This window comes from Ovis aries, chromosome 10 (genome assembly GCF_016772045.2).
Source record: "Ovis aries strain OAR_USU_Benz2616 breed Rambouillet chromosome 10, ARS-UI_Ramb_v3.0, whole genome shotgun sequence".
In the NCBI taxonomy this organism is placed as follows: domain Eukaryota; kingdom Metazoa; phylum Chordata; class Mammalia; order Artiodactyla; family Bovidae; genus Ovis; species Ovis aries.
This window is the reverse complement of record NC_056063.1, coordinates 86,406,944-86,434,057: the sequence shown is the minus strand read 5'-3', so window position 1 is coordinate 86,434,057 and position 27,114 is coordinate 86,406,944. Positions and strand designations below refer to the sequence as shown.

General features: G+C 46.5%; 2 protein-coding genes and 1 long non-coding RNA gene across 11 annotated transcripts in view; 1 reads left to right on the top strand and 2 right to left on the bottom strand.

The window, feature by feature from the left end:
• Positions 1-423: 423 nt before the first annotated feature.
• CHAMP1 (chromosome alignment maintaining phosphoprotein 1) lies at positions 424-10,130 on the bottom strand. 5 transcript variants are annotated; one of them, XM_004012243.6, is made up of 3 exons: positions 9,351-10,130; positions 6,221-6,341; positions 424-3,858 (listed from the first exon to the last, which is right to left on the bottom strand). In XM_004012243.6, exon 3 carries the CDS (start codon positions 3,818-3,820, stop codon positions 1,412-1,414), a length of 2,409 nt encoding a protein of 802 aa, XP_004012292.1. In that variant the 5' UTR covers positions 3,821-3,858; positions 6,221-6,341; positions 9,351-10,130; the 3' UTR covers positions 424-1,411. The 5 variants fall into 5 exon arrangements, with proteins under 5 accessions (XP_004012292.1, XP_012040369.1, XP_042111053.1 ...); XM_012184979.5 differs by having other exon boundaries at positions 9,386-10,130; XM_042255119.2 differs by having other exon boundaries at positions 9,553-10,130.
• A 199-nt stretch (positions 10,131-10,329) lies between these two features.
• Positions 10,330-13,816, top strand: LOC121820484 (uncharacterized). Its single transcript, XR_006061047.2, has 2 exons — positions 10,330-10,800; positions 11,051-13,816. It is a non-coding gene; the product is annotated as an uncharacterized LOC121820484 (long non-coding RNA).
• Positions 13,817-14,869: 1,053 nt separating this feature from the next.
• Positions 14,870-27,114, bottom strand: part of UPF3A (UPF3A regulator of nonsense mediated mRNA decay) — a 26,718-nt gene continuing 14,473 nt past the window's right edge. For 3 of the 5 annotated variants that reach the window (XM_060394252.1, XM_042255117.2, XM_015098281.4), the window contains 4 exons: positions 26,911-27,069; positions 20,279-20,439; positions 19,311-19,602; positions 14,870-15,845 (listed from right to left, as the gene is read on the bottom strand). In XM_060394252.1, coding sequence (XP_060250235.1) covers positions 15,600-15,845; positions 19,311-19,602; positions 20,279-20,439; positions 26,911-27,069 — 858 coding nt within the window. In that variant the 3' untranslated portion in view covers positions 14,870-15,599. Of the gene's footprint in view, positions 15,846-19,310; positions 19,603-20,278; positions 20,440-21,331; positions 21,457-26,910; positions 27,070-27,114 lie in introns of those variants that run through there. The other 2 variants (XM_060394253.1, XR_009595178.1) reach the window with 2 other exon arrangements.

The following is a 27,114-nucleotide window of genomic DNA, read 5'->3' as shown; positions in this document are numbered from 1 at the left end:
ATGGACTCAACCAACCATGGATCAAAAGTATTCGAAAAAACTTCCAGAAAGTTCCATAAAGCAAAACTTGAATTGGCCACATGCTGATAACTATTTATAATGCACTTACATTGTGTTAGGCACTGTAAGCTACCTAGAGATGATTTAAAGTATGGCAGGTTAAATACAAACACTACATGCTTTTAAGAGACTTGAGCATCCAACGGATTTTGGTATCTGCAGGGGGTCATGGAATTAATTCCCTGTGGACACCAAGGGACGACCGTACAGTCCCTGAACCTACCTGACCACTCTGAGAAAACAGAGCTTAGAAAATGCTGCTCCAGATATGAAAATCAGTGTGAAAACAAGTGGAAATTGGAAATAATGGAATTTGGTATCATATGAAAATTACACAAAAGAAAACACACAGGAAGATACTGCTAACATGAAAGCCTTTGTTTTTAATTTGGTTGATACACATTTGACAAAATATTTTAGAATAAAACAATCCATAAACAGGCACCAAGTACTTACAGTAACAACTGTGAAAAACACAGAACTGGTGTATTCTTAAACAGTAATATTTATAAAACTTTTTGTGGTGAATCTGGAAGACTTTCGGTTCTGCTCATGACCCTGGTCTGAAGCCCCAAAAGACGGTGCATAAGGCCCAGCAGGAGGTGCAACTCGTAACACATTTGGCAAGCAAGGATCACCTGTTGGTATGAGCTCACATGGAAGGGAAGGGCCAGATCCTGGGGTAGGGTACAGAATGGCAGATTCCAAAGGAATCAACTAAGGACAAGACCTAAAATCACACCCCTGTTTCTCAGTTTCCTACAGAAGACTGCAAACTGTATTTTAAACTGACTCAATTTCCCCTCTTTTAGCAGAAAATCAGCAACCCTGAGACTCCAAATTTCCATGACATAAAAGCTAATAATCACCTAAAAGTGGTTCAAGATTAATCAACTAACATTTTATGACCAAATAGAAACTTTAAAATAATTTTTATCATCTGAACACACACTTAAGAGAACAAAACTTCTCAGAATTTTCATGCCTAATTTCCACTGTCCAAAATTAGTTGCACAAGAAAGATGTAACTAGATGTTTCCAACTGGGTACGACTTAGTCTTGTTCTATAGAACACCTACCTCTTCATATTACTCAAATATACTAAAGAAATTAGAGAAATTTTACCCATATGGAATACACAATATGCATTTATTGACTTATACAACAGCCACATAAACAAGAGACCAAGGAAAAAAATAACAAACACTTATTCTCTGTAACACCACTGAGACAAACACAGCACACCAAGCATCAGGATCTACTGACCCAGCCAGGCTTTCTAACTGATACTTTCAACACATGGGTTCAATGAACAACTCTGTAGAGCACATGTCCACACCAGGTTTAAAAATCAAATTTGCTGCTCCTCCAGTGGAGGTTCCAGAGCTTCCATCAGCTTTTTATTTGCTTCCTCATTATGCCGGCTTTGACAATGAGTTAAATGTTTCTTAAAGCCTCTTGGAAAATTTGATTCAAAATTACAACGTGGACATTTAAGCAAACTTTGCCCATGAGCAGCTACATGATTTTTAAGGAGAGATTCTAAAAGAAAAGCTTTTCCACAAATTGTACATTTGTAAGGACTATGGACATTATGCTTATTAACCAAATGATGCAAAACAGCACCTTTTTTCATAGCACGACAGCAACAAATTTTGCAATAATATTTTCCTTTTCCACGCTTCATGTATTTTGCAATCTCTTCTTCAGAGATAAAAGCCTCTTTTTCCTCAGTAAACTGCAACACATTTTTGGACTGCTCTGGACTAGTAATGTCCATTTTGTTCTCTTTACTAAAATCAATAGATTCCACATCAACCTGCTCTTGGTCACTGCTTGATTCTTGGCCCTTACCATCTACTGCATCCAAATCTGCTTTAATACACTCACTGCTACTAAGCTCAGCATCAGAGTTCTCCTGGTTGTCTTTCTTGAGCTTCTTTGAGGAAGGAAATAACGTGTCTTCCAAGAGTCTCTTAGGTGTAGCCATCAGTTCTTCCTGAACTAGAACATCACACTTTTGATCGTCTATGGCATCTGCCTGTAGTTCATCACCAAGCTCAACTGCCTTCTGAGACTCCGAGAAGATGGCAGATTTTGGAAGTTCAGGGAAAAGGGCGTGCTTCCGGGGCTCTGGAAAAAGAGCACGTTTTCGTGGTTCAGGAGAAGCAGGAGGGGCGGTTTTGGTAGGCTCAGAAAACAGGGCAGGCTTTCTAGGCTCAGTATTGACCGAGAGAACAGGCTTCCAGATATCAGAGGCTGCTTTGGGGGACTCAGATGGCCCAGAAGGACCTGGTTTCCGGATCTCAGGGAAGACAGGTTTCTGAGGTTCGATGAAAAAGGAAGACTTCCAGAGATCAGGGGGACCACCACGGGAACTTTTCTGGGACTCAGGATAATCAACTGAAGCAGGAGATGTTTTCCGCTGATCAGGAGAAAACTGATCAGGAGACCCTGAGGGCTTTCTGAGCTCTGGAGACCCTGCTGGACTCCGGATCTCTGGGGACAGTGTTGGGCCAGGTTTGCGAGCCTCAGGAGACTCTGGAGGAGCTGTCTTCCAGTGCTCAGGTGACAAGGTGGCAGTGGTCTTTCGCAGCTCCGGTGGGCCAGACTTCCACGACTCAGGAGACGCAGGAGGAGATTTCCAGGAACCAGACGAGACTGATGAAGACTTCCAGGAGGCAGAGGACACGGACGGAGCCGGTTTCCAAGGTCCGGGAGACACAGATGGAGCAGGTTTAGCTGGCTTCCAAGGTCCTGATGATGCTGACGGACTAGATTTCCAAGACCTGGGGGATCCAGGTGGCCCTGGCTTCCAAGAGCCTGGTGACACAGCTGGGGCTGGCCTCCGAGGCTCTGAGGAGACAGCAGAGAACAGCTTCCAAGGTTCAGGAGACACTGATGGGGACAGCTTCCTCGGCTCAGGGGAGACAGTCTGGGCTGGCTTCCGAGACTCCGGAGAAGCAGTTGGGGATGGTCCCCAAGGCTCTGGGGAGGCAGCTAGTACTGGTGACTCAGGGGATGGGGCTGAAGGTGGCACCAATGTTTCTGGGAAATGGGAGTGTTTCTGGGATTTGGGATTAGTCAGAGTGGCCTTTATTGGCTCAGGAGACACAGGAGCAAGTTTCTGTGGTTCTGGAGAAGGAACAGGGACTTGTTTCTGAGATTCAGAAACAAGAGGGGCTGGTTTTGGAAGTTCAGGAGAAGAGACAGGAGCTGGTTTTGGAGGCTCAGGAGAAGGAAGAGAAGGTGTCTGTGGCTCAGGAGAAACAACAAGGCCAAGCTTCTGAGAGTCCAGGGAAGGAAGAGGGGCAGGTTCTGGTGATTCTGGAGACACAACTGGGCCAAGTTTCTGTGTTTCTATAGAAAGGGCAGGGGCAGGCTTCAGGAGCTCTGCTGAACTGGAGGCCATGTTCTGGTGTTCAGGAAGAGGGGGGCTTTTCACAGGTTCTGCTTCTTTGTTGAACTGATTTTTTGGCTTCTCATTCCATTTATCTGCGGCCGAATGTTTAGACGTGATGTGATAGTATACGTTAGAGTACATCTTGCTGGTGAAAAAGCATTTATGGCAGTGAAACAGCTTTGCACTTTTCTGGTAAAATATCATTTTACCTAACCCACCGGCATCCATTTCATCACAAAATTCTGGATGGATGGTACCCATGTGGATTTGTACATTTTCATAATCTGTGCCTCTGAAATTGCAGTGGTCACACTCCAAATGTGCCGACGTCTTACGAAGTTCCTGGAATACTTCCATTTTTCTAACATACACGATTTTATTCTTTAAAAACAGTGCTGCGACAAAGGAGAAATAAATGAGTGATTTTCAGGGATCATAATTTGAATGAAATGCCATTTCTAGTCCATTCTATACTTGAAAAATTTTAAGTCTAGAACGGCATACACATTTATTATAAATATCTCTATAAAGACTGTAAAGAGAAGGGAAAAATACAGCTAATTTTTAACCAAGTCCCAGGAACTCTGCTATTTTTACATAAATCATCTCATTTAATCCTAACAATATGACTCCAATATTATTTTCATCTACATACGACGAACCTAATGTTCAAAGTCAATTACCCAGGTTATAAGCCTCTCAGGAACCCAAGCCTGATTCCAGAATTATCTACAGCATGTGCCTTACACTGTAATACCCCGAATCAACAAGCTGTTAGCACACAAAGGCTGAGTAAATGTCAAAGTTAAAGCTAAGCTATTCAGGCAGAGCAAGAAACTTTAGACCCACTTTACAAAGTGCTTGTTAAACTAAATCTAACTGTGAAAAGACAACTTTTAAAAAAAAGTCAACATATCTTGTAACGCTTTATCCATCCTGATGTATTTTTATCCATTCACTTAATAACTTAATTATTTTGCGCCCTACGCTCTTCCAGGTGCTTGGGTTTCAGGTGCTTACATGCAACGTGGTGCTTACATCAGCTGAGAGGAAACGACGTGGAAGACAACACCGAGAAGGCTCTCAGCAGAGACATTAAAGGCTGTGAGGGGCTTTGCCAAAAACAGCAACTGAGACGGAGGACACCCTTGAGGCAACTTGCTTACCAGAAAACAGGACTTTTAAACTTTTAAGCTGATCTTCTTAGGCAGTAAAAGTTAAGAGAAACTCACATACTCATTCATGCGGACAAGACATTCACACAGTATCACTTCCCAAGGGTAGTCACTCTACTTATGTATCACTAAGGAGAAGTCCTATGTTTACAAAAGGGCACATACAGTCTATACAAATGAGGTACTAAACATATTTTTCTGCAATGAGCTTCCATTTAAAGAAGAGAAGTCTGTGGCTCAGGACAAACAATAAGGCCAGACCCCAGGGAAGTGAAAGGAACGTACTTTGGTGACTTGAGAGCAACTGGACCAAGTTTCTGATTCTACAATAAGGGCACATACAGGCTTCTGCTAAATTAGAAGGCATTTCCTAGGGTATCTTTACACACAGGCTAAGCACTAAAATTCCTTATACAGATCTTTGAATGTGAGGGTATTTTTGTAGGGGAAATTCCAAGAAATGTTTCAAAGGCTATTTGCAACTGAAACTAATGTTTCACCAAACTCTCAAAAACCTGCAGTACTATCACATACCTTACATACCAAGTGTGTCTATGTGAGGGATAATTCAAGAATTCCCAACTCCCTCATCACCAGAGGGTCATTACACTTTAAGCCCTTGCTGCTCCTTAGGTGAAAACTGACATCTCACTATAGTTTTAATGTTCTTTAATGAGAAAGACTGAGTGTCTTCCCTTTTTATCAGCCAAAGGTATATCTTTTTTCTAGGGTGTACTTTATGCATTTAATTATTTGTAAATAGTCTTTGTATACAAAAGAAGTCAGCCACTTTATGGAAACTACCTTCTCAATTTACCATTTGTCTCTTGACTTTATTTGACTGTTTTTTTCCTAAACTACATCATGGGTTGGCCCAAAAGTTCATTCAGGTTTTCCGTAACATATCATGGGAAAATTCAAAAGAACTTTTTGACCAACTGGTTTACACAAAAATTAAAAATTTAAAACTGTTTCTCTTATGACTGTGTTTTAAATTATGCCTTCTCATTCAAATATTTTTTTTAATAACTCAGTATTTTTCCTATGATGATAACCTCATTCTCTTCTTACATATTCGTATCTTTAATTCTTTGGTGTCCAGCCTGTTTTTGACCCCAAATGGATAGTTTTCATCTCAACATTGATCACACGTGTAATCAGTGACACATACTGTCCTTCCCTGACGTGCAGGGCTCTATTCAGCATCACTAAGGCCTGCGGCTCTATTCTGGACTCCATTCTACTCCCCACCAGTTATGTCCGGTGTGCCCTTCTTAGCAAGGGTCCAGCAGCTGCCAAACCAGATTCTGTAACTAACATAATTAATACATGTTCGTATACCACTATTAATACGGGTGTGTATGCTTTTAATGTTTTCCCTTAAGAACTCTAAGCACTTTTTAAAAATGCACTCATCATAAAATATTCTCTTAAATGTTAGAAAGTGAGAAATGTTAAAAGCACACAAAAATACACGCAAAGCAATGCTACTAGAACATCACTGTATAAATTCAGGACAAAAACTTTTAGACCAGGGAAGAAATATAGACCACCATGTTCTTTCTTTCATCAGTAGACTTACCAGTTGTCTTAGAAGAATTCTTTAAAATGGTCTTCAAAGGGCAGGCAAGTGTACATGGCTTTTTTACTAGACCACAGAAAACAACGTATAGTACATGAAGGACAAAAATGAGAAGTTGGACCTGAAAAAAACAAAAGGAAGGGTAATCAAAATTACTTCACTGTGAAAATCTGTGCCCTCTATAACCCTGATGATCTCACTATCCTGCCCCTTCCAACAGCAACAGGGGTCCAATCCAAAGCCTAGACATTAACTTTAATAAAATGACACCAAAGATTACGGTAGATAATATCCATGACACCGCCCTCGTTGAGTATCAATTTAATGATCCACTATGGAATTATAGACAGACTACATCACGCAAAACGCTGGGCTGGATGAATCACAAGCTAGACTCAAGACTGCCAGAGAAATGCCAACAACCTCAGATATACAGATGACATGCCTCTAACAGCAGAAAGCAAAGAGGAGCTCAGGAACTCCTTGATGAGGGTGAAAGAGAAGAGTGAAAAACCATTCAGAACATTCAAAAAACTAAGACCATGACATCCAGTCCCATCACTTCATGGTAAACAGAAGGAGAAAAAGTGGAAGCTGTGGCAGATTTTATTTTCTTGGGCATCAAAATCACTGTGGATGGTGAATGCAGCCATTAAATTATTAGGCTGATGCAAAAGTATGGTTTTGCATTGTTAAACTTTGCGGTTACTGGAATACATTCTTAAGTATATGTGGTCAAAATATACCTCATTTTAACATGCATTTCTCACTTTATGGCTTTTTTTTTTTTTGCTAATGACATTACTTGCTGTTTATTTTAGACTAGGGAAATGATGTTAGACAAAAGGCAAATTCAAGTGGTTATTTTTATTCGAGTTCAAAATGGGTCATAAAATGCACCAGAGACAATTCGCAGCATCAGCACTGCATCTGGTGCAGAATTTGCTAATGAAAGTAGAGTGCAGTGGTGGTTCAAGAAGTTTTACAAAGGAGACAAGAGCCTTGAAGATGAGGAGTGCAGTGGCCGGCCACCAAAGTTGACAATGATCAATTGAGATGATCATCGAACCTGATCCTTACAACTACATGAGAAGTTGCCAGAAAACTCAACATCAACCATTCTACAGTTGTTCAGAATTTGAAGCAAATGGGAAAGGTAAAAAGGCTTGATAAGCGGCCAGCTCATCAGCTGACCACAAATCCAAAAAAAAAAAAAAAATCATCCTTTTGAAGTGTCGTCTTCTCTTATTCTATGCAACAATGATTCATTTCTCCATCAGATTATAATGTGAAACAAAAAGTAGATTTTATACAACAACCAACGATGACCGGCTCAGTGCCTGGACTAAGAAGCTCCAAAGCACTTCTCAAAGCCAAACTTGAACCAAGAAAAGGTCATGGTCATCATTTGGTGGTTTGCTGCCCATCGGATCCACTACAGCTTTCTGAATCCCGGCGAAATCATGACACCTGAGATGTATGCTCAGCAAGTTCACGAGACGCATCCTCAACTGCAATGCCTGCAGCTGGCGCCGGTCAACAGAAAGGGCCCGATTCTTCTCCACAATAACATCCAACCACATGCCACACAACCAACGCTTCAGAAGTGCAGTGAACTGAGCTAGAAGTTTTGCCTCATCCATCATATTCACCGGACCTCTCGCCAACAGGTACCACTTCTTCAAGCATCTCAACAACGTTCTGCAGGGCAAATGCTTCCACAACCAGCAGGAGGCAAAAATGCTTGCCAAGAATTCATCGACTCCTGAAGCATGGATTTTTATGCTACGGGAATAAGCAAACTTTACAGTTAAGGAAATTGAAACCTGGACATTAACAACTTACTCAAGGTCAGGCAAATAGCATCTGATGAAGGACCACAATAATGTTCTGCTATCTATCCAGTTTCTTTCTCAAATACCTCAACCAAGTTAATATAGTAAAATTTAGTAAGATCTTGAAAAGCCAGTAAATGGGCCAAAAACAATTACATGAAATGAATCTACCATTCAGAAGAACCCCTGGAGAAGCAAACGGCAACCCAGTTCAGTATTCTTGCCTGGGAAATTCCATGGATAGAGGAACCTAGCAGTACAGTCCATGGGGTCCCAGAGCCTGACATGACTTAGTGACTAAATAACAACGTATAAACACAACAGCACTGCTCTTCACCTTTGCTTATTTTTTAAAAAATAGTAAACTTTAGAGAAATTTTAGGTTTAAACAGCAATTGAACAGAAAGTTCTGCCTTCTCACATTCCTCCTTTCCTCCTCTGCACATCATTTCTATTATTAACACTGTATTAAGCCAGTGAATTTGTTACAGCCGACAGGGAAGCCCAATAAACAAATATATGTCACTAACTGAAGCCCACAGTCTGTAACAGGCATCACGCGTTCCTTCATGGATCTATCAGAGACCCACACAAACTAACTGCTGTAACAGTGCCGCGCTCCTCGCAACCAGTCTCTGTAGTCTAGCTTCTTTGTACACATTGTTTAAAACTGTGATAAAATACAGCATAAACTTACCATTCTTACCACTTTAAAAATGAACAAATCATTCAATTTACCACTTTTAAATGCATAATCTAGTGGCACTCAGTACATTCACAATGTCGTATGGCCGTTTCCATTATCCATTTCCAAAATCATCACAAACAGAAATTCTATACCCATTCAACAATTCCCTCTTTGAGAGGAATCATAAAATATTGGGGGTTTTGTGCGGGGCTTTTCCTACTTAGCATGTATATACTGGAGCATGCGTCATAATTTCATTTTTTCTAGGATATGCAGCAGCCCACTGTATATACCACAACTTTTTTCCCACTCATCTGTTGACAGTCATGTACAGCGTTACCTCCTTTGGCTACTCTGGTTGAACAAAGACTGCACTTAGTCATTCAGTCGTGCCCGACTCCTTGCCACCCCATGGACTGCAGCCCGCCAGGCTCCAAGCAAGAATACTGGAGTGGGTTGCGATGCCCTCCCCCAGGGGATCTTCCCAACCCAGGGATCGAACCCAGGTCTCCCAAATTGCAGCCAGATTTTTTTCCTCACTGAGCCACCAGAGCCCTCTTTTTGGCTACTCTGAATAAGGCTGCTATGGACACTGGTGTACAAGTACCTGGGTCTCTGCTTTCAATTCTTTGGAATTTATACCTAGGAGGGGAACTGCTGGATCATACTGGTAACTTCAAATGGTAATTTCTAAACCATTTTCCATAGCTGATAGCCGCATCATTTCACTTCCCAGACAGCAAAGCAGGACTGTTCCAATTTCTCCAGGTCCTCATCACCACTTCAGAATTTTTTTTTTTTTTTTTTACCAATATTAGCGAGTGTGAAGCGGTATCGCATGCTGGTTTCCTTTTTCACAACGCTGATAGCTAAGAGTCATCCTTCGACGTGCTCTGGGGCCATCTGCACATCTCCTCAGGAGAAATAGCCACTGAAGTCCTTTGCCCACTCTTTAACGGCTTTTTGTTGCTGAGTTATCAGATACACGCCACCCCACTCCGCGGGTTGCCCCCTGACTTCCAAGCGGCATTAATGACAAAGCCCACGCAGCCGAGGGGCAGAAAAAACCGCCTCCAGAACCAGGAGCTCGTGGGCCCGGGTTCCGTCGCCCCAGCGCGGTTTGAAACAAAACGTTTCCGACCTCGGGCGGGATGACGCACGGCTCCCGCCCCAAGGCCCGCGGCCCCACCCGGCCCGCGGCCGCGCCTGGGGCCCTCGTCGGCGGCAGGCCCAGGCCTCCTCGGGGCAGCGGTCCGGGGACGGCCCTCCCCGCCCGCCGCGCTCCTCACCAGCGGGCCGCGGCCGGCATCCGGGCCGGAAAGGAGGGGGAAGCTCGCGGTCTCGGCGGCTCCGCCAAGGCCTGCAGCGCTGCGGCCTCCCGAATGGCGGCGAGGCGCAGGCGCGGGCTCCGGACGCGCGAACGTGCGCGCGGCCCCAGGACGGGCGGGCGCGCGCTCACGCGACTTTGGCGCCGCGCCCCCCGCGCAGACCAATCAGGTCGCTGGTCTCGGGCGCCCCTCGCGGAGCGCGGCGGCCCCCGGCAGCCCCCCCGCGCCCGGAAGTGACGCGCCCCCCGCCCCGGCCGCGCCCCGAAGCTCCGGGAGCAGGCGGGCCCGCGGCTGGGCTCCGGCGTCCGCGCGCTAACCCTAGCCCTTTGTGCTTCCCGCGGGCTCGAGCGCCCGGCTGCTGAGTCCTGGGTTTCTCTCCGCCTTTGGCCGAGTTCGTTCACGTTGACGACCCCTGAGTGCGCGGCCGCGACGGAGCTCCGCGCGGAGGACCGCGTCTGGCCGCCGGGTTCCGTGTGAGAGCAGACGGCATCCGTTACCTCGGTTGAGGCGTCTCTAGTCTATCCCTTCATTTTTTATTTTATCCTCACTTTCACGCCAAAGTCTGAATATTGCCTGTTCTTTTAATTTCTGGAAATATTCTAACTTTAAATAGTAACGTGTTCATTCTAGGAAATTTTCGGGTTTTTGTTTTTGTAGCAAAATGATCCATACATTTGACCGGACTTAATAGCTTTAAAAGAAGACTTTTCGGATTTCCCTGGTGGTTCAGTGAGTATCTGCGCTCCCTGGTGTCTCAGCTGGTAAAAAAAAAAAAAAAAAAATCCGCCTGCAGTGCGGGAGACCTGGGTCCGGATCCCTGGGTCGGGAAGATCCCCTGGAGAAGGGGAACGGCTACCCACTCCAGTTTTCTGGCCTGGAGAATTCCATGGACTTAATAGTCCATGGGGTCACAAAGAGTCGGACAGGACTGAGCGACTTTCACTTTAACACATAATTAAAGGCTTTAAATTTTTTTCAGCTTTTACCTGAGCTCTGTGGATTCCTCCCAGATGGAAGCACCTGTCTGAGCTTGAAGAGTACCTCCCTCGATTCCCTGGGCCAAACTCGAACTTCACTTGGCCACCACTGAATTTAGGGTGACCAGTTGAGTAAACAGCTAGAACTGATGTTTAAACCACCACACTCCATAAATTCTGTCCAACCCAGCACTCTCTTCTTTCTTGTTTGGAACCCAACACTGGGAACGCGTGCCTGCATGAGCTCCCCTCACGTTTGTAGGCATGAGTTAGTAAGGAACAAGGCCTGCTTGTTCCTTTGGTTGGAAGCACCCTCCTCTAGACATCGACTTTGTTACTGGCTACTTCAGATCTGAGATGGTGGTGGGGAGGGGGAGCAGAAGAAAACCAGCTTCCTTGGTGGGGGGAATGGCATGGGAGGGTGGCGCCCAGGTGGGTGTCTATGGGTCTGCTGAAGCCGGCTAAGTACCTCAGTTCTGATACATAGTCTCATTCTTTCCAGATTACATTGTCCCAACCTCCACACAGGCATTTTGTGGCTATTTCAACCCTGTGATTGTAAGATACAAATTTTTTAGCATCTGCATAGCAAGTCCCAATTCTTATGTCTATAAAGTGGCAACATTTTAGACACTGTGTTTGCTATTTGAAAACTTTCAGTGCCATTAGAAATTGCTGCTCTGCCTACAATCCTGAATTCCTTTTCCCTTTCACACTGTTCTGTGGCACTGCCGACGCAGCTTCCTCAGACCTGGCCCCTGATGAACAGTTTGTTTTAGGTGCCCACAGGTAATTAGTCATTCTCCACCATAGGGCATAGGCTGCTAGGTTCCCGTCCCTGAATTAGCGGAATTTTCACTCAGGGCAATGTAGCTTATCTCCCCAAATTTTCTTTCTCCAAATTTCCTTACTCCCCTATTTATCAGTTTTCCTTTGAAATTCTTGGTTTTAAGCAACAGAAACCAATTCTAGCTGACTTGAGCAGAAAAAGAACTTACTGGGAGCATCTCAAAACAGCTCAGAGTCAGCTGGAAGCCAGGAGTACCGGCAGTTCTGAGGCAGGGCTTGAGGATGCATGTCTAATAAACCCCCAGGAGCTGCTGAGGCCTGGGGGGCCACTCTGAAAATCACCACAGCAGAGCAACAAAGTTCCTCATGCGTTCAGACCAAAAGAAACAGACAGTGGCTCAGACTTGCCCCTTGTCCACAGGGAGGGGAGTCCAGGGCGAGCTGCTCCAGCACTGCCACCAGGAGCCCACGGCCTTTCCGCCTCTGCTCCGAGTGCACAGCTCGGGCCTCCTTGGTCACTTTCGGTGATAGTTTCTGCCAGTGATACTGAATTCTTCCATTCTATGTTTATGGCAAGATGATGGTGAAGAAAACTTAACGCTGGATTGTTGTTCAGTCACCCAGTTGTGTCCGACTCTTTGTGACCCCATGGACTGCAGCACACGAGGCCTGCCTGTCCCTCACTATCTCCCAGAGTTTGCCCAAGTTCACGCTCATTGCAGCGCTGATGCCGTCGAGCCATCTCACCCTCTGACACCCTCTCCTGCCCTCAGTCTTTCCCAGCATTAGGGACTTTTCCAATGGTCATCTCTTTGCATCAGATGACCAAACTACTGGAGCTTCAGCATCAGTCCTTGACTGGCTTGATCTCCTTGCTACAACTTTCAGGCGTCTACTCCAGCACCACAGTTCAAAGGCATCAACTGTTGGCAGAGTTTTGTCTCTACTTTTCAACACACTGTCTAGGTTTGTCATCGCTTTCCTGCCAAGAAGCAACTGTCTTCTGATTCCATGGCTGCAGTCACTGTCCGCAGTGATTCTGGAGCCCAAGAAGAGGAAATTTCTCACTACTTCCACCTTTTCCCCTTCTACATGCTATGCAGTACTGGGGCCGGATGCCGTGATCTTAGTTTTTTAAAGATTTAGTCTTAAGCCAGACTACTGACAGTCTAATATATAAAAATTTTATCTTCTGAAAAGTTATTCCTTTGCGGATCTGATGAAAGCTTATGCAGACCATCCCACAGAAGTGTACAGCATGCTTTTCCATAGTATCATGATCCCAATTTATGGAAGCTACCGACGGTCAGGACAACAGTGTCACCAGAGCACCCAACAGACTCTGGGTTAGGGATTCCTGATTTAGGGGGGCTGATTCTGCCATTTGTGATGCAGAGGGTTTGAGGAAGGCTGTGAGCTTTCAGGGGCTCCCATTCCTCTTGTGTGAAAGGAAGAGCACCGAGGCCCCTGAAGCTGGGCTGGGCTGCTCTGCTCACCATTGCATGGCGGACGCCTGGAGAAGTGCCTGCCATACTGAGGCGTGTGGCGACCTCTTGTGTGTCACTCCATTCAGCCACTTTTTCTTACTGTTAGTGGAAGTAGAGCTGATGTACAGGATTCCATCAGTCACACTGTCACTGCAGCAGGAGCACATGTTACGGGCGTGCAACACAGTGACCCATGACTTTTAAAGGGTATACTCCATTCATCAGTTCAGTCGCTCAGCTGTGTCCAACTCTTTGCGACTCCGTGAATCGCAGCACGCCAGGCATCCCTGTCCATCACCAACTCCCGGAGTTTACCCAAACTCATGTCCATCGAGCCACAGTGACTGTCAAATGCTGGTTAGATTCCTTGTACAATATATCCTTGTAGCTTACATGTTTTGTACACCATAGCTTGCACCTCTTAACCCACGACCCCTATCTTGGCCCTCCTTCCTCTGCCCTCCCCACTGGTTACTACTAAACTGTTCTCTGTATCTGTGAGTCGTTTTTTGCTGTTGTTTTATTCACTAGTTTTCTGGTTTAGATTCTACATATAAGTTATACCATATAGCATTCACCTTTGTCAGTTATTCCACGTAACATGATGCCCTTGAAGTCCGTCCATGTTGCTGCAAACGGAAGCATTTCCTTCTTTGTGGCTGAGCAGGACCCCACTGTGTATAGATACCCCTTCTTCTCTGTCCTTTCTTCTGTTGATGGACACTTGGGTTGCTTCCGGGCCTTGGCAATTGTCAGTGATGCTGCTGTGAACATTGGGGAGCAGGTATCATTTTCAATTAGTGTTTTCTGTTTTTTCAGATTTATATCCAGGAGTAGAATTGTGTGGTGAGGTTATTACTCTGACAGCTAAAAGGAACATATGTTTATATATTCTTGTGCTCAAACATTTTGCTTTAATTTTGACTACAGTAAACATCAATAGCTGATAAACAAAAGTGCTTTGTGGTTGTTAATAATTCTTAAGAATGCAAAGTGTTCCTGAAACCAGAAAGTATTAACAACCATTCCTTTAAACCACGGATCTTGAAAATGAACCCTAACAGACTGTGGTCCACAGGCCAAATATTGAATGTTCCTGTTTTTATAAATTAAGTTTTATAGGAACCCAGCCCTACCCATTCATTTTTCTATTGTAAACGTATTCAAAGGCTGCTTTTTCCACTATGATGGCAGAGTTTAATAGCTGTTACACAGACGTTATCGCCTGTAAAATCTAAAGTGTTTACTATCTAGCCCTTTTCAGCCAGAGTTGAAGCTGCTAGGTCACCTGGACCTCACTGAACCCACAGCAAGCCCTCCTCTCCACCCCCACCTCCTGAGTCAAGAGCTAGAGTACAGCAGTGCTGGTGGACTGACTGCCCACAAGCAAGGAGCTTTTCCACAACAAATCTCAGTTCCCTGATAAATATTTTATATCTTATAAGGAATAATCAAAATATTCAGATGATTACAGCTACATTTTAAAAAGCAGTTTTTTATCACATACGTTCTACGTAGGGAAAGTATCATAACTGGAGTTCAAACTCATAGCAACTAACATTTTTATTTAATAAATGGTACAAAGCACAGCGCCAAAAACATTAACATTTAAAATTTCACCAAAAGAAAAAATACTATAGGATACACAGTTGCAAAAAGCTACATTAGGTTATTTTACAACTGCCTCAGGCTGCAAAAAGAAAAGAAACCCAATGCCATACCTAAGTTACCCCTCTCTCAAAATAATGCCATTTATGTTATAAACCATGAGCACTCCACCAAAGACTGGAACTGTTTTTGTTACTTCTGTGGCCATATTGTTAAAAGGGCGACAGTCAGACCTTTGGGGCTCATACAGAGTCAGGGTTCCTATCAGAGGGACAACAGCGCCACAGCCTTAGTGAGTCCTGACGAAAGGAGGGACATGAAAGACTGAATTGGCAGATACAAGGAGTGAGAGCTGCTCACTCCCCAAAAACTACAGCTCACAGGAAACCAACAGAGGCGCAAGATGCAGACCATTCACTTACGAATGTGTAACACTCAAGTCCACGTTACTCCTACAACGTGTTGAAAGTGCTTCAGAATTCACACAATGCTAGTTTTCTTTTGGTTCTGGTTAAATCATATGTACCAGTTTATAACAGAAACGGGAAACTCTGTAGCTGTTCAATCACTTAAGAATGGTTTCTTGTCTTTCTATGCCACCTCTACAGTTCTGGCTGCTCATTTCTTCGTTAGTAAATTCAGCGTGCAGGTTTTATCCCAGGCTAATTTAATTTATACACTTCCGGAAGGAACGCCCTCTCGAATCCACGGAGTGTTGAGGTGGGGAGCCCCCACCCAGGTCACCAACATGCATGTCACCCCACACCGCCTCTTCGCTCTTCTCAGCTAAAGCCACCGTTGAGTCTTCCACCTCACCCCTCCTCCCGTCACAGCCCTCCTCAGGGTGTCTTCCATCACAGTCACGGGCTCGGATGCGAGCTCTGGGCTGGTACAGCTGCAAGCCTGGCCGGTCCTGCCAGGACAGAAAGCGTGTTACTCTTCCAAGAGCCAGAAACACAGGCTGGGGCAACAGCTCTATCTATTTTAGCCCCTGATAATCCTAATTATCTAAAGAAATCAGTCTAACAGGTGAAAATCAGCCTTTTTCATAGCACTATGTCAGAAACGAGGCATTTTGAGGTTTTAAAATAGGCCATGAAAGAGAGTATTCAAAGTAACTTGAAAGTGAAGCTGATCTCTGAGAGAGTGTCATTACCAAACCTGGGCTGCTCTGTGGGATTGGTACAATCGTGGCGTTCCCTCCTATTACGAGAGGTGAAAACTCACACACACTCATCACAACCCCTCAACCTCACATGCGCAGTGGATGCAAACTTGGAAACACTAAGCCATGAACTGAACAGTCACACACGCTTGTGATGAGCTGCGATTTCTGTGCAGCTCACTCCCCCACCGTCCCCTTTACAGAAAACACTGACCGGCCATCACACTGAGCTCTTAGAGCTGGTGGGGTGAAAACATGACTGGACAAAGCACACGAAATGAAATGAAACTGCTTCAGGGCGTGGGAAAGAAACGCCAGGGAAGGACAAAGCGATTCTGCGGCCGAGGAGGCCAGCCAGCCCCGCGGGAGCTGTGTGTGCGCCTGGGCGGAGCAGCAGCCCTGGCCGCCTGAGGGGCGGTGAGGCTCGGGGGCGCATCCTGTGCTGCTCCTCTAGGGCTCACACTCACCTGTGCCCACCACTCGCCTGTGCCCACCACTCGCCTGTGCCCACCACTCGCCTGTGCCCACCATGCCTGTGCCCACCACTCGCCTGTGCCCACCACTCGCCTGTGCCCACCACTCACCTGTGCCCACCACTCGCCTGTGCCCACCACTCGCCTGTGCCCACCACACCTGTGCCCACACCTGTGCCCACCACTCGCCTCTACCCACCACTCGCCTGTGCCCACCACTCGCCTGTGCCCACCACTCGCCTGTGCCCACCACTCGCCTGCGCCCACCACTCGCCTGCGCCCACCACTCGCCTCTACCCACCACTCGCCTGTGCCCACCACGCCTGTGCCCACCACGCCTGTGCCCACCACTCACCTGTGCCCACCACTCACCTGTGCCCACGCCTGTGCCCACCACACCTGTGCCCACCACTCGCCTGTGCCCACCACGCCTGTACCCACCACTCGCCTGTGCCTACCACTCACCTTTTCCCACCACTCGCCTGTGCCCACCACTCGCCTGTGCCCACCACTCGCCTGTGCCCACCACCCGCCTGTGCCCACCACACCTGTATCTACCACTCGCCTGTGCCCACCACTCACCCGTGCCCACCACACCTGTTACCCACCACCTGCCTGTGCCCACCACCCGCCTGTGCCCACCACTCGCCTGTGCCCACCACTCGCCTGTGCCCACCACTCACCTGTGCCCACCACCCGCCTGTGCCCACCACTCGCATTTTCCTACCATTCACCTTTTCCCACCACTCCTGGGCTGTGTGTGAAGTCCCCACAGTCACTGCCATGGGGTTACCAGAACGTCCTTTTCCTAGTACTGGCCTGGCCAATGAGAAGAGTGGGAAAGAGCCTGGGAGGCCTATGTGGCCTATCACACTCTTTCCCACGCTCTTGGATCAGAAAAATTAACACTGCTAAAACGGCCACACTAGCCAAAGCAACCTACAGGTGTAATGCAATCCCTATCAAAACACCCATGATATTTCTCACAGAACTAGAATACATAATCCTTAAATTTATAGAGAACCACAAACCTCCCAGAACTGCCCAGGCAATCCTGACATAACAAAACTGAAGGTGTAGCCCTTTCAGATGTCAGACTACACTACCAAACCCCAGTAATTAAAACATTATGGTGCAGAACCAGACATAGGGACCAATGGAACAGAGTAGAGCCCAGAAGTAAACCCACACGTCCATAGTCAACTAAGCCCAAGGAGGCAAGGATACCCAATGGAGAAAAGACAGTCTCAGCAGCAAGGGGCATCGGGGGAGCTGGACAGCCACACACAAATCGCTGAAATGAGAACATTCCCTCACACCATGCACAAAAATAAGCTCAAAATTGTTTAAAGACCTAAATATAAGACATGACATAAAACTCCTAGAAGAGGACACAGGCAAAACATCCTCTGACAAATCGTAGCAATGTTTTCTTAGGTCTCCCAAAGCAAAAGAAAATAAACAAATGAGACCTAATTAAACTGATGCTTTTGCACAGCAAAGGAAACCACCAATAAAAACCCTACAGAATGGGAGGAAATATTCACCAATGACGTGACCAGCAAGGGGTTAATATCCAAACTCCATAAACAGCTCATATAGCTCAACAGCCTTAGGTGTCGCTTGTGTGAAAAGTATTACGAGCCTATTACAACACAGTGCTGCAGAGCCGATTGTGTCAGCTGGGCTCCTGGGCTAATTCTGCTGGACTTATGACCAAACCGGACTTAAACACACTCCTGACCGGAATTTGTTCTCATGCGGGAGACTTGCTGTAGTCAAGGTATGGAAGCAACTTAAGTGCCCACTGACAGATGAGCGGGTAAAGAAGATGTGGTACATATTTACTATGGAATATTACTCAGCCGTAAAAAGAATGAAATAATGAGCATCTGCAGCAACGTGGATGAACCTAGAGAACCGTACTAGGTGAAGTAAGTCAGACAGCGAAAGTGACTATGTGATTACCACTTATATGTAGACTCTGAAAGTAACACATATGAATCTATAGACAAAACAGAAATAGACCCACAGTCACAGAAAACAAACTTACGATTATCAAGGGAGAGAAGGAAAGAGGGAGGGACAAACAGGAGTGCGGCCTAGCAGATACGAGCTACTAAACATAGAACAGATGAGCAACGAGGGTTCACTGTAAGCACAGGCGCTGCACTCAGGGTCTTGTGTGAGCCTGTCATGGACTATAACCTGGAAAAACAGCCAGTTCGCAGCACGCCTGAAACTAGCACAGTATTGTAAACCAACTGAACTTCAATTTAAAAATCAGAACACTGTTACTAATGTAAAAGGAAGCACCAAGGCATATCATATTCTCCTTACTGTCCTAGGGAAAAACAGATAATCTTTCCATCACTTATTCTTAGGCAAATAGTGTGAATGTGCAGTTTTATGCTAAATAAAAGGGTTTCGTGGGTTTTTCTTTTTTCCTTTCTTGGTTAAAAAAAGAAATCAGTTCTCTGGGTAAAGGAGATGCTGGTTTCATCTCAGACCCTGGTACCATCTCACTTGACAAGAATCACTGCTCTACAGACATAGCCTTTCAGGACAGGGAGCCCTAAGACACTGTCAGAGCCTGTGGTCCTACATCTCAAGACACCTCAAGACACTTGGTTAAATAAAACATTTTTGTTCGGAAAAGCAGCTGTAAGCCTGCAGGATTCTAGTTTATACTCTGAGCAGAGGAAATGAATGGAAGATTATCCCCGAAGAATAAAAGAACCTTGCTCCCCGTGCGCTCCTTCCTGGGTGCCGGCCGGTCTTCACTCTTCTCCCTGCCTGGCCTCTCTGCCGCTTCCACAGGGCAGCCCCTCTCCTGGCTCCCTCTCCTCCCTCTGTCTGCGGCCGACCCCTTCCCGCTCGCCAGCTCTTCTCCGTTTCTTCCCGAACATTCCTCCAGCTCGTAGCGGGCTCTGTGTCTCCTGTCATCCAAGTGGCATCGTTGTGCTTCAAGCTCTTTTTCTCGGGATCTTCTCTCCTTATCCCTTTGCTCTTTATCACTGTCATTCTGTGACCTGTGATTCAACACAAATTATCAGTAACCTTACATAAACTGCCTGACAATTATCTGTCTTCCCTCCCAGACTACAAGTTCAGAAACAGGCAGGCAACATGCAGTCTGCTCACCACTGCTGTGCAGGTTTGCACGTGAGGGGCACGCGACAGGTGCTCAATAAGAAACTTCAGAGAAGATGAATAAACGAGAGCAGTAACAACGTTCACTCTTAGGCTTGAGTGACATGTATGTGATAGGCACTAAGCCACGATACACACACACACACATTCTTAAAATTCCTAGTAAATATAGCCCTCTGTTTTGTTTTACAGATAAAGCAAATGAGACTAGAAGTAATCAAGGGACTTTCCTAGTAGATCAGATGAACATCCATCATGACACAGAACTGTTATTTACAGTTTGAGTTTCTGTTCCAAGCAGAGCTAAAATTAATTCAAAAACAGGACACCCCCTGCTGGAAGGCAGCCTCGGGGCTGCAGATGGACGGTTCACCGTCAGCACGACCCTGACCACAGAGACAAAGGTGTGCACACACGCGTCCCAGGGAGGCTCCTGAACTCCAGGCATGTTCACGGAATACAAGCATTCACGCACACTGCAGAAGGCGATAGGACCACAGCTTGATGACAACTTCAGGTGCGGAACACGGTCAGAGAAACAAGAGCTCGGCTCACCTCTCCCGCAGCTCCTCCAGCGAACCCTCTGAGGGCTGGGGCTTCAGGACCACCCCACGAGGACAGGGCTCCCACCTCCCGTCTCCAGGCTCAGCCTCCTCCACTCTTCCTTTTGGTTTCTCGGTGCTCGGCTCCTCTCCCTTTTCTGGTTTTTTGAGAAGCTGAGAAATTATAATGCTAGTAAAATACCACTTTAACAGTATATTAAAAACAAAGTATTTAATAAATAATTTAAAATATATACCGATATCAAGCCCAAATGTTTGAATAGCAAAACACATAAGCTAAAGATCCAATGAACAGGTTTTTGGTTAAATATACACAAGAACATTCAGTCAATGAGGTACTTTGTAGTTATGAAAAACAATTTAGGATAATGTGATAAAACGATATTATATAAATGAAGAAGAGACTGTTACAAAGCAGAATGATCTGATTCCTATTTACATGTTGACTCGGATATATTAGTAAAAACATGTCTAACAGGCATGCAATAGTGCTACCATTTTCAGTTAGCAGAAATGAAATGATTTTCCTTTCATCTATAGGTTCTAGCTTTTCTAAAATGAACACGTATTATTTTTATAATACAGAAAAACACTTTTTAAAGATGTCTTACTGTTGATGACTTTGAGAATAGTTTTCAAAATGCCCCCTCCTCTCTTTCCTGTAGCAGACTTAGAGTAACGCTGATACACTGCTTCTGGTATGAAGTTGGACCTCCCTTCTGTTCTTACTCTTTGAACTTTGGCACCACAGGCAGAGTCATGAACTTAAGTCTACATGTAAGAATTTTGCTCTCATTTATAAAAGTGAACTCACTTAAGTTGTGGTATACAAAAACTATACACAGACACACTTTACTAAGTGCGATCATTTAAGAATGAAATACAGACTGTCAGACACAACTGTGAAAGTTGCTTCTCATCAGCGGTGACCTGCCTATGGAGAATCCTTTCCGGTAACAGTCTATCTTTTTTTAGTTTAAAAAGTAACATATGAAACCACAGGAAAACGCAATGTCTCCATCCGTCCCACTAGCAGTCCATGCACCTGCAAGCTTGCCGGGAGCCCGCGTGAGGAATTCCACCCGTGACAAGGTCATACGGCAAGAGCTCTGAGGGCAAGGCTAATCAGACCTCAGGTTTCCTCCCTGGAATTTCCTGAGCATCCACCCCCTAAAAAATAAGAATCTGCCTGCTTTTCCACTCTTCTGATATTCTCCGGAAAAAGTCAAATCAGGGCTTTAGTCTTTTGCATTTGAAAGGGATGTTTCAGTTAAAACCCCTCTGATAGCTCTCTAGCTTGCCTAACAGGTTCCCCAGACCGCTTACAGCTTGTGAATTGCTTACAGCCCCCCAACCGCGAGAGGCACAAAGCTTAAAAGCATCTTAAAGATACAGAGCCTTTTCTAAAGAGTTAAAAATTACATCGGTAGAGGGTTTTCACTGTTGACTCAATGACTGCTGCCAGACCTCCATATTCTTTATCTTTTAGGCACCTGGAAGGATGTTACTCAATGTAAGCAGGATGTAGAAAAAGATACATAGTAGTTTTGATGTTAGCAACACTAGACTTTTGAGTTAATTGCTTCTCTTTTGCTATAAATCACTGTACTCCCTCTACTTGTTATAAGTTGCTGTATCTTTGCTGTGTAAGAATGTTAACTTTATTTAGTGCTTTCTGAGAGTGGCACCAGACCTTGGGAAGATCAACACAAATAAGTCTTCTGGTTGACAAACCCTTATCAGAAAAAAGGCTGTAAAATGTTAATTGGCCCTTTTGGCCAGAAGATGATGTAAATTACCTACGACTTGTGTATACAATTAGGTATGCAGAGAGAAAAGCCTGGTTTTGATAAGAGTCTGGACTGCTAAGGCTGCATAACTTTGTGTTACCCATTGATCTCCATGTTTTATCAAAAGTATAAAAGGCCTTCTGAACAATAGAGGACGGAGCCAGTCACTGGACTGGTTTCCCCCGTCTCTCTCTCTCTCTCTCTCTTTTTCCTTTTCCTCTTTACTTTAATTTCAGGCTGACTTCCCATCTGGGGCACGGAGGCCCGCCAAGTCTACTTACTTGCCCTGGCTGTTAAGACTCGCGCGAAAGGGAGCCTAAGGCGAGGCACCCTTAGATATTCAAGCGAGCGCCGGTGGCCCAACGTAGATGGTGCAAATTCCTTGTCTGGAATTTTATTGGTCTTCCGCGTAAACCAAGCTATTCAGCCCTCTTCCTCCACTTGATTTTCCTACTACGCTATTGTTTCTTAATAATCTTATATCAATCAATAAATAAGTGTTTCTCATGCCAACGCCGTCCACCCTTCAAATTCCCTGGCTCCACCAGGGCTGGACCCCGGCACAAACTCGTAACAATATTTCTGAAACCAAAGAGTTTTTCCAACACCACCTCCCCGACTCTCAACACAGGCTGGTGCCCTGTGAGCCGACCCATGTCTGACACCATCTACCTGGGGTCAAGGTCAGACCCCACGGGGCCGTCCCGTCAGAGGCCAGGTGCTAGTCCCAGGCTGCCACCAGTACTTGTGACTGACCGGCTATAAATTCAGGGAGTTCTTGAATGAGAACGACTCATGGAACTCAGGAAGCACTTTACTTACTATTACTGGTTTGTTATGAAGAGTACAACTCAGGCCCAGCCAGCTGGGAGAGAGCTCGGGGCGTGGTGCCTGGGAACAGTCTGAGGCCTCCCTCCTCCACCCTCTCAGCAGCAGGATGTGTGTGTCCACCAGCTAGGTTGCTCTCCAAACCCAACACTTCAGGACATTCACGGAGATGCCATTCCATAAGCATCACCAATTGCACCTCTGGCCACTGATGACTGAGCTCAGACTCCAGCCCTTTCCCTTGTGGGAGGTGGGGATGGCGCTGGAAGTCCTAATCCTGCAATCACACCTGGTCTCTCTGGTGACCAGCTTCCATCCTGAAGCCATCCAGGGCCCCAGCCACCTGTTAGCTCTTAGCATACAGGACATTCCCATCACTCCAGAGGTAGCAAGGGTTTGATGAGCTGTGTGCCCTGTACTGGGAAGGAGAGCTCCGGCTCGGGGCTAGGAATGCAGTTGTGCGAAATGAGGGCCCACAGTTGGGCCTCACACTTGATACTCTTGTCAAGGCGGTGGCATCACGGGAGTGGGAGAACCGTAATCACAGTGGTGAAAACAGAAGAGCGAGCCAGATAATCTCAGGAGGTTATACAATGCTACAGACACACGATAAACAGAATAAAAGTACAATGAGGTGTGGGGGAGGGAGGAGGAATGGCTCCTCAAGGGGTCAGGGAAGGGGCCCCTGCACAGACAGGAAGTGCCCAGGGAGCAGACGGTGAAGGGAGCCATCCTGAGAGGGCGTGAGTCTGGGGTGGGGCGGGGGAGCTCCCTGTGTGGGAAGTGGGGGAGGGAGCACACAGGGCAGCGGGGAGGACAGAGGGGGAGGGAGCACGGGGGGCAGCAGGGAGGGAGCACGGAGGACAGTGGGGAGGACAGCAGGGAGGGAGCACAGAGGACAGAGGGGATGACAGCAGGGAGGGAGCACAGAGGACAGCGGGCAGGGAGCATGGAGGGCAGTGGGGAGGGAGCACAGAGGACAGCAGGGTGGGCGCACAGAGGACAGTGGGGAGGGAGCACGCAGGACAGCGGGGAGGACAGTGGGGAGGGAGCATGAAGGACAGCAGGGAAGACAGTGGGGAGGACAGTGGGGAGAGAGCACAGAGGACAGCGGGGAGGACAGTGGGGAGGGAGCACGGAGGGCAGCGGGGCGGACAGCGGGAGTCAGGGCATGTGTGCTGCCTCCAGTCCACATCCATGCTTGCAGACTGATCGCACACACCTGTTCCTACAGAGCTTCGTGGAAAAGATCACGCGTTTGCAGATAATTATCTGTAACTGCGCACAGTTTTCAGGAATTCCACTTGTGACTCTGGCAGCCAGGCTGCCTTCCTCAACTTGAGCTCACTGCTGCGTGCTCTGAGGAGAATGAACCACTGAGCTGCGTATTCTCTTTATGGTAAAAAGGGCCATGAGGACCTCTCTCTGCCTCCTCACTTTTAGGTTATCAATACAAATTCTCTTGGTCTTTCTTTACAGATTTTATTTTTTAGGTTTCCTTTTTTTAAAATTTGATTTCCCGAGATGACTCCTAGGTCAGAGACCCCCACACTGAGCACAGGCTCATAAAAGGCTCCCCTTGGAGTCGGATACGTACTGTCAGATCAGAAGCCCAGATCAGATCAGACACTCGGAGGACAGAGCTGTGGATGGCTCGTGTCAATGGGGTGTAACCTGCCACCAGGATTCTGCTTCACCAGATCCAGTAAGACTAAGCCTTTTTCCTGCTGTGCCCATGTTTTGGTTTCTTTCTCTACGTGAAGAGTCCTACAGTTCCTTTTACTGACGTAATTTGTTTTTATTTCTTTGGCTTATTTTTTTTCCCCCCTTTGGCTTATTTTGATTTCTAATTCCATATTCAAACATGTAAAAATAAAACGTTCTACTTCAAATACCATTAAGTCTTACTTAAAATTATAGTCAAAACTGTAGGCTACACATTTCAATGATTCTTCCTGAAAAACTCCCAAAGCTGTTGAAAAAACTGCTTTTGGTGCCATCACATTTTGCTGAGAAGGTAAAGGAAAAGGTCAGACACATCTGCGCACCTGTAAGCGTGAGTTCTGCATTAGAGATGCACCCTCCTCCCCTCTGGTCAGACAGAGCTGAGTCTGCAGTGACAAAGCCCTTCCCACAGTACTGCAGCTCCATTTTACTACCTTTCAAGGGCTGTTACTTTATACCGTTGAGACTATGTAAGCCTGTTACAGGAAGTATATCCGCTACATTTCTGCTGTGAATAGCTGTGCTCACACTGAGCCGCGTGGACAAGCAGGAGACACTCTGAGTTACTTTCAGGGGACACCCTGCTTTGCCTGGCATCAGGTTCATGCCCTGGCATAAGCAAGATGGGCACTCTTCACTTTTACCTATATGCCAGGGCATGAACCTAATGCCAGGCCCTCTTCACTTGATAACCTTGACTGGGCTCCTCAACTTCATCAGCAGCATCATCAGGCTATGAGACCTTAAAGCTACATAGATCCGTAAGAGCTGCCATCAAAGCCAAGATGAAGGAACCGCTCTGTCCGACTTCGTGCTCATCTTGCGTGCTGCGTTTATCTTTGCAGCAGATGTGCTGGCACAACACAACCTAGCCCACACTGTCCATTAGGCTGAGCTTTTCAGCAAATCCTTGAACTTAAGGACACACATTTCAAGGGACGGTCTTCAGAAACCGTCATGCGTGAGTGCTGCTCATCAGCTGTTTCAGGCTCTCCTCCTGGTGCTTCTGCTGTCCTTCAAATCGGCATTAGGTGGGGCTGTGCCTTTCAGTGGCCAGTGAAACGCAGCAGATACAAAAGGGTTAGGAACCAGTGTGCAATCTGCTGCGTTACACACCTCCTCCCCCATCAGAAACACTGTGGAAGCAAATGCGAGAAGGAGCCTCCTCAGCTTGGGACCCTGGAGGGCTACGATGGGCAACGCACAGCGGACACGCAGCGGGAGCGGGAACAGCTGCACGAGACCAGGGAGACCCTGAGGCTGCTTCCACCGCTGCATCGCCGAGCCGTCCTGACCAACACACGTGGCTGTGTGCTCTCCAGGCACGTCGTTAAGAGGTTCCAGTCACTGCTGCTGCTGCTGCTAAGTTGCTTCAGTCGTGTCCGACGCTGTGTGACACCACAGACAGCAGCCCACCAGGCTCCCCCGTCCCTGGGATTCTCCAGGCAAGAACACTGGAGTGGGTTGCCATTTCCTTCTCCAATGCATGAAAGTGAAAAGGGAAAGTGAAGTCAGTCAGTCATGTCCGACCGTCAGCGACCCCATGGACTGCAGCCTTCCAGGCTCCTCCATCCATGGGATTTTCCAGGCAGGAGTACTAGAGTGGGTTCCCATTGCCTTCTCCGTCCTTTCAGTGCTAGTGACCCCATATGACCAGCTATGCGAGAAAAAGCCTAGAAAAAGCTTCACTTCCCTTGAAGAGATGGCATGGTTTCTCCTCGTGGATAATGGAAGCGTTTCTGATCAGCTTTTCTGTTTCTGACTACTGAGCTTATCAGCAACTGACCTGTTGCTCGATTATGGCAACTGTGATCTCTTTCCTTTCCTTTCCTCTCCACCTAGTTCCCACCTGGTCCTAACCTTTCATTTTTCTCCCTTTATATTATACGATTTTAATGAACCCTTAAAGGGACTGTAAACACTTCACAGAACAGGTAAGATGCATGACAGGTAGGAATCTAGACTGAGTTAAAGTCCCCTGAGTAGAATACCAAGAAGGTAACGGCTGACCCCAATTGGGGAGTAAATGTTACACTGAGAAAAAACCTAAATCACCTTGCTAAATGAATGCATCAGTCAAAGAAAAAACTGGGGAAGAGATGTAGAAACCATTGCTGCTATCACGAAAGAAATGACAAAACCAGTCGTGAGTCAGCCTGCACACAGAAAGGCCAGTGTACACAAAGCCAGCAGGTTTCAAACATGGAGCTTTTCAGTTAGGAACTCTTTCCTGAAAGGCCAGTCTAAGCAGAGCCCGCCCTCTGGCGCCCCTGGAAGGTACCTTCACCCTTGCTTCCTTCTCCGCTGTCTTCTTCTGCTTCTCTGCTGCTCTCCTCCTGCACCTCTCCTCCTCGCGCCGCCTCCGCTTCTCTTCTTCCCGTAGGCGCTTCTTTTCCAGCTCCCTCCTTCTCCGCTCCTCTCGCTTTTCTTCTCGAATTCGCTAAAGAAAGTGTGTGTATAAACTGTCCCCACAGACATGATGGAA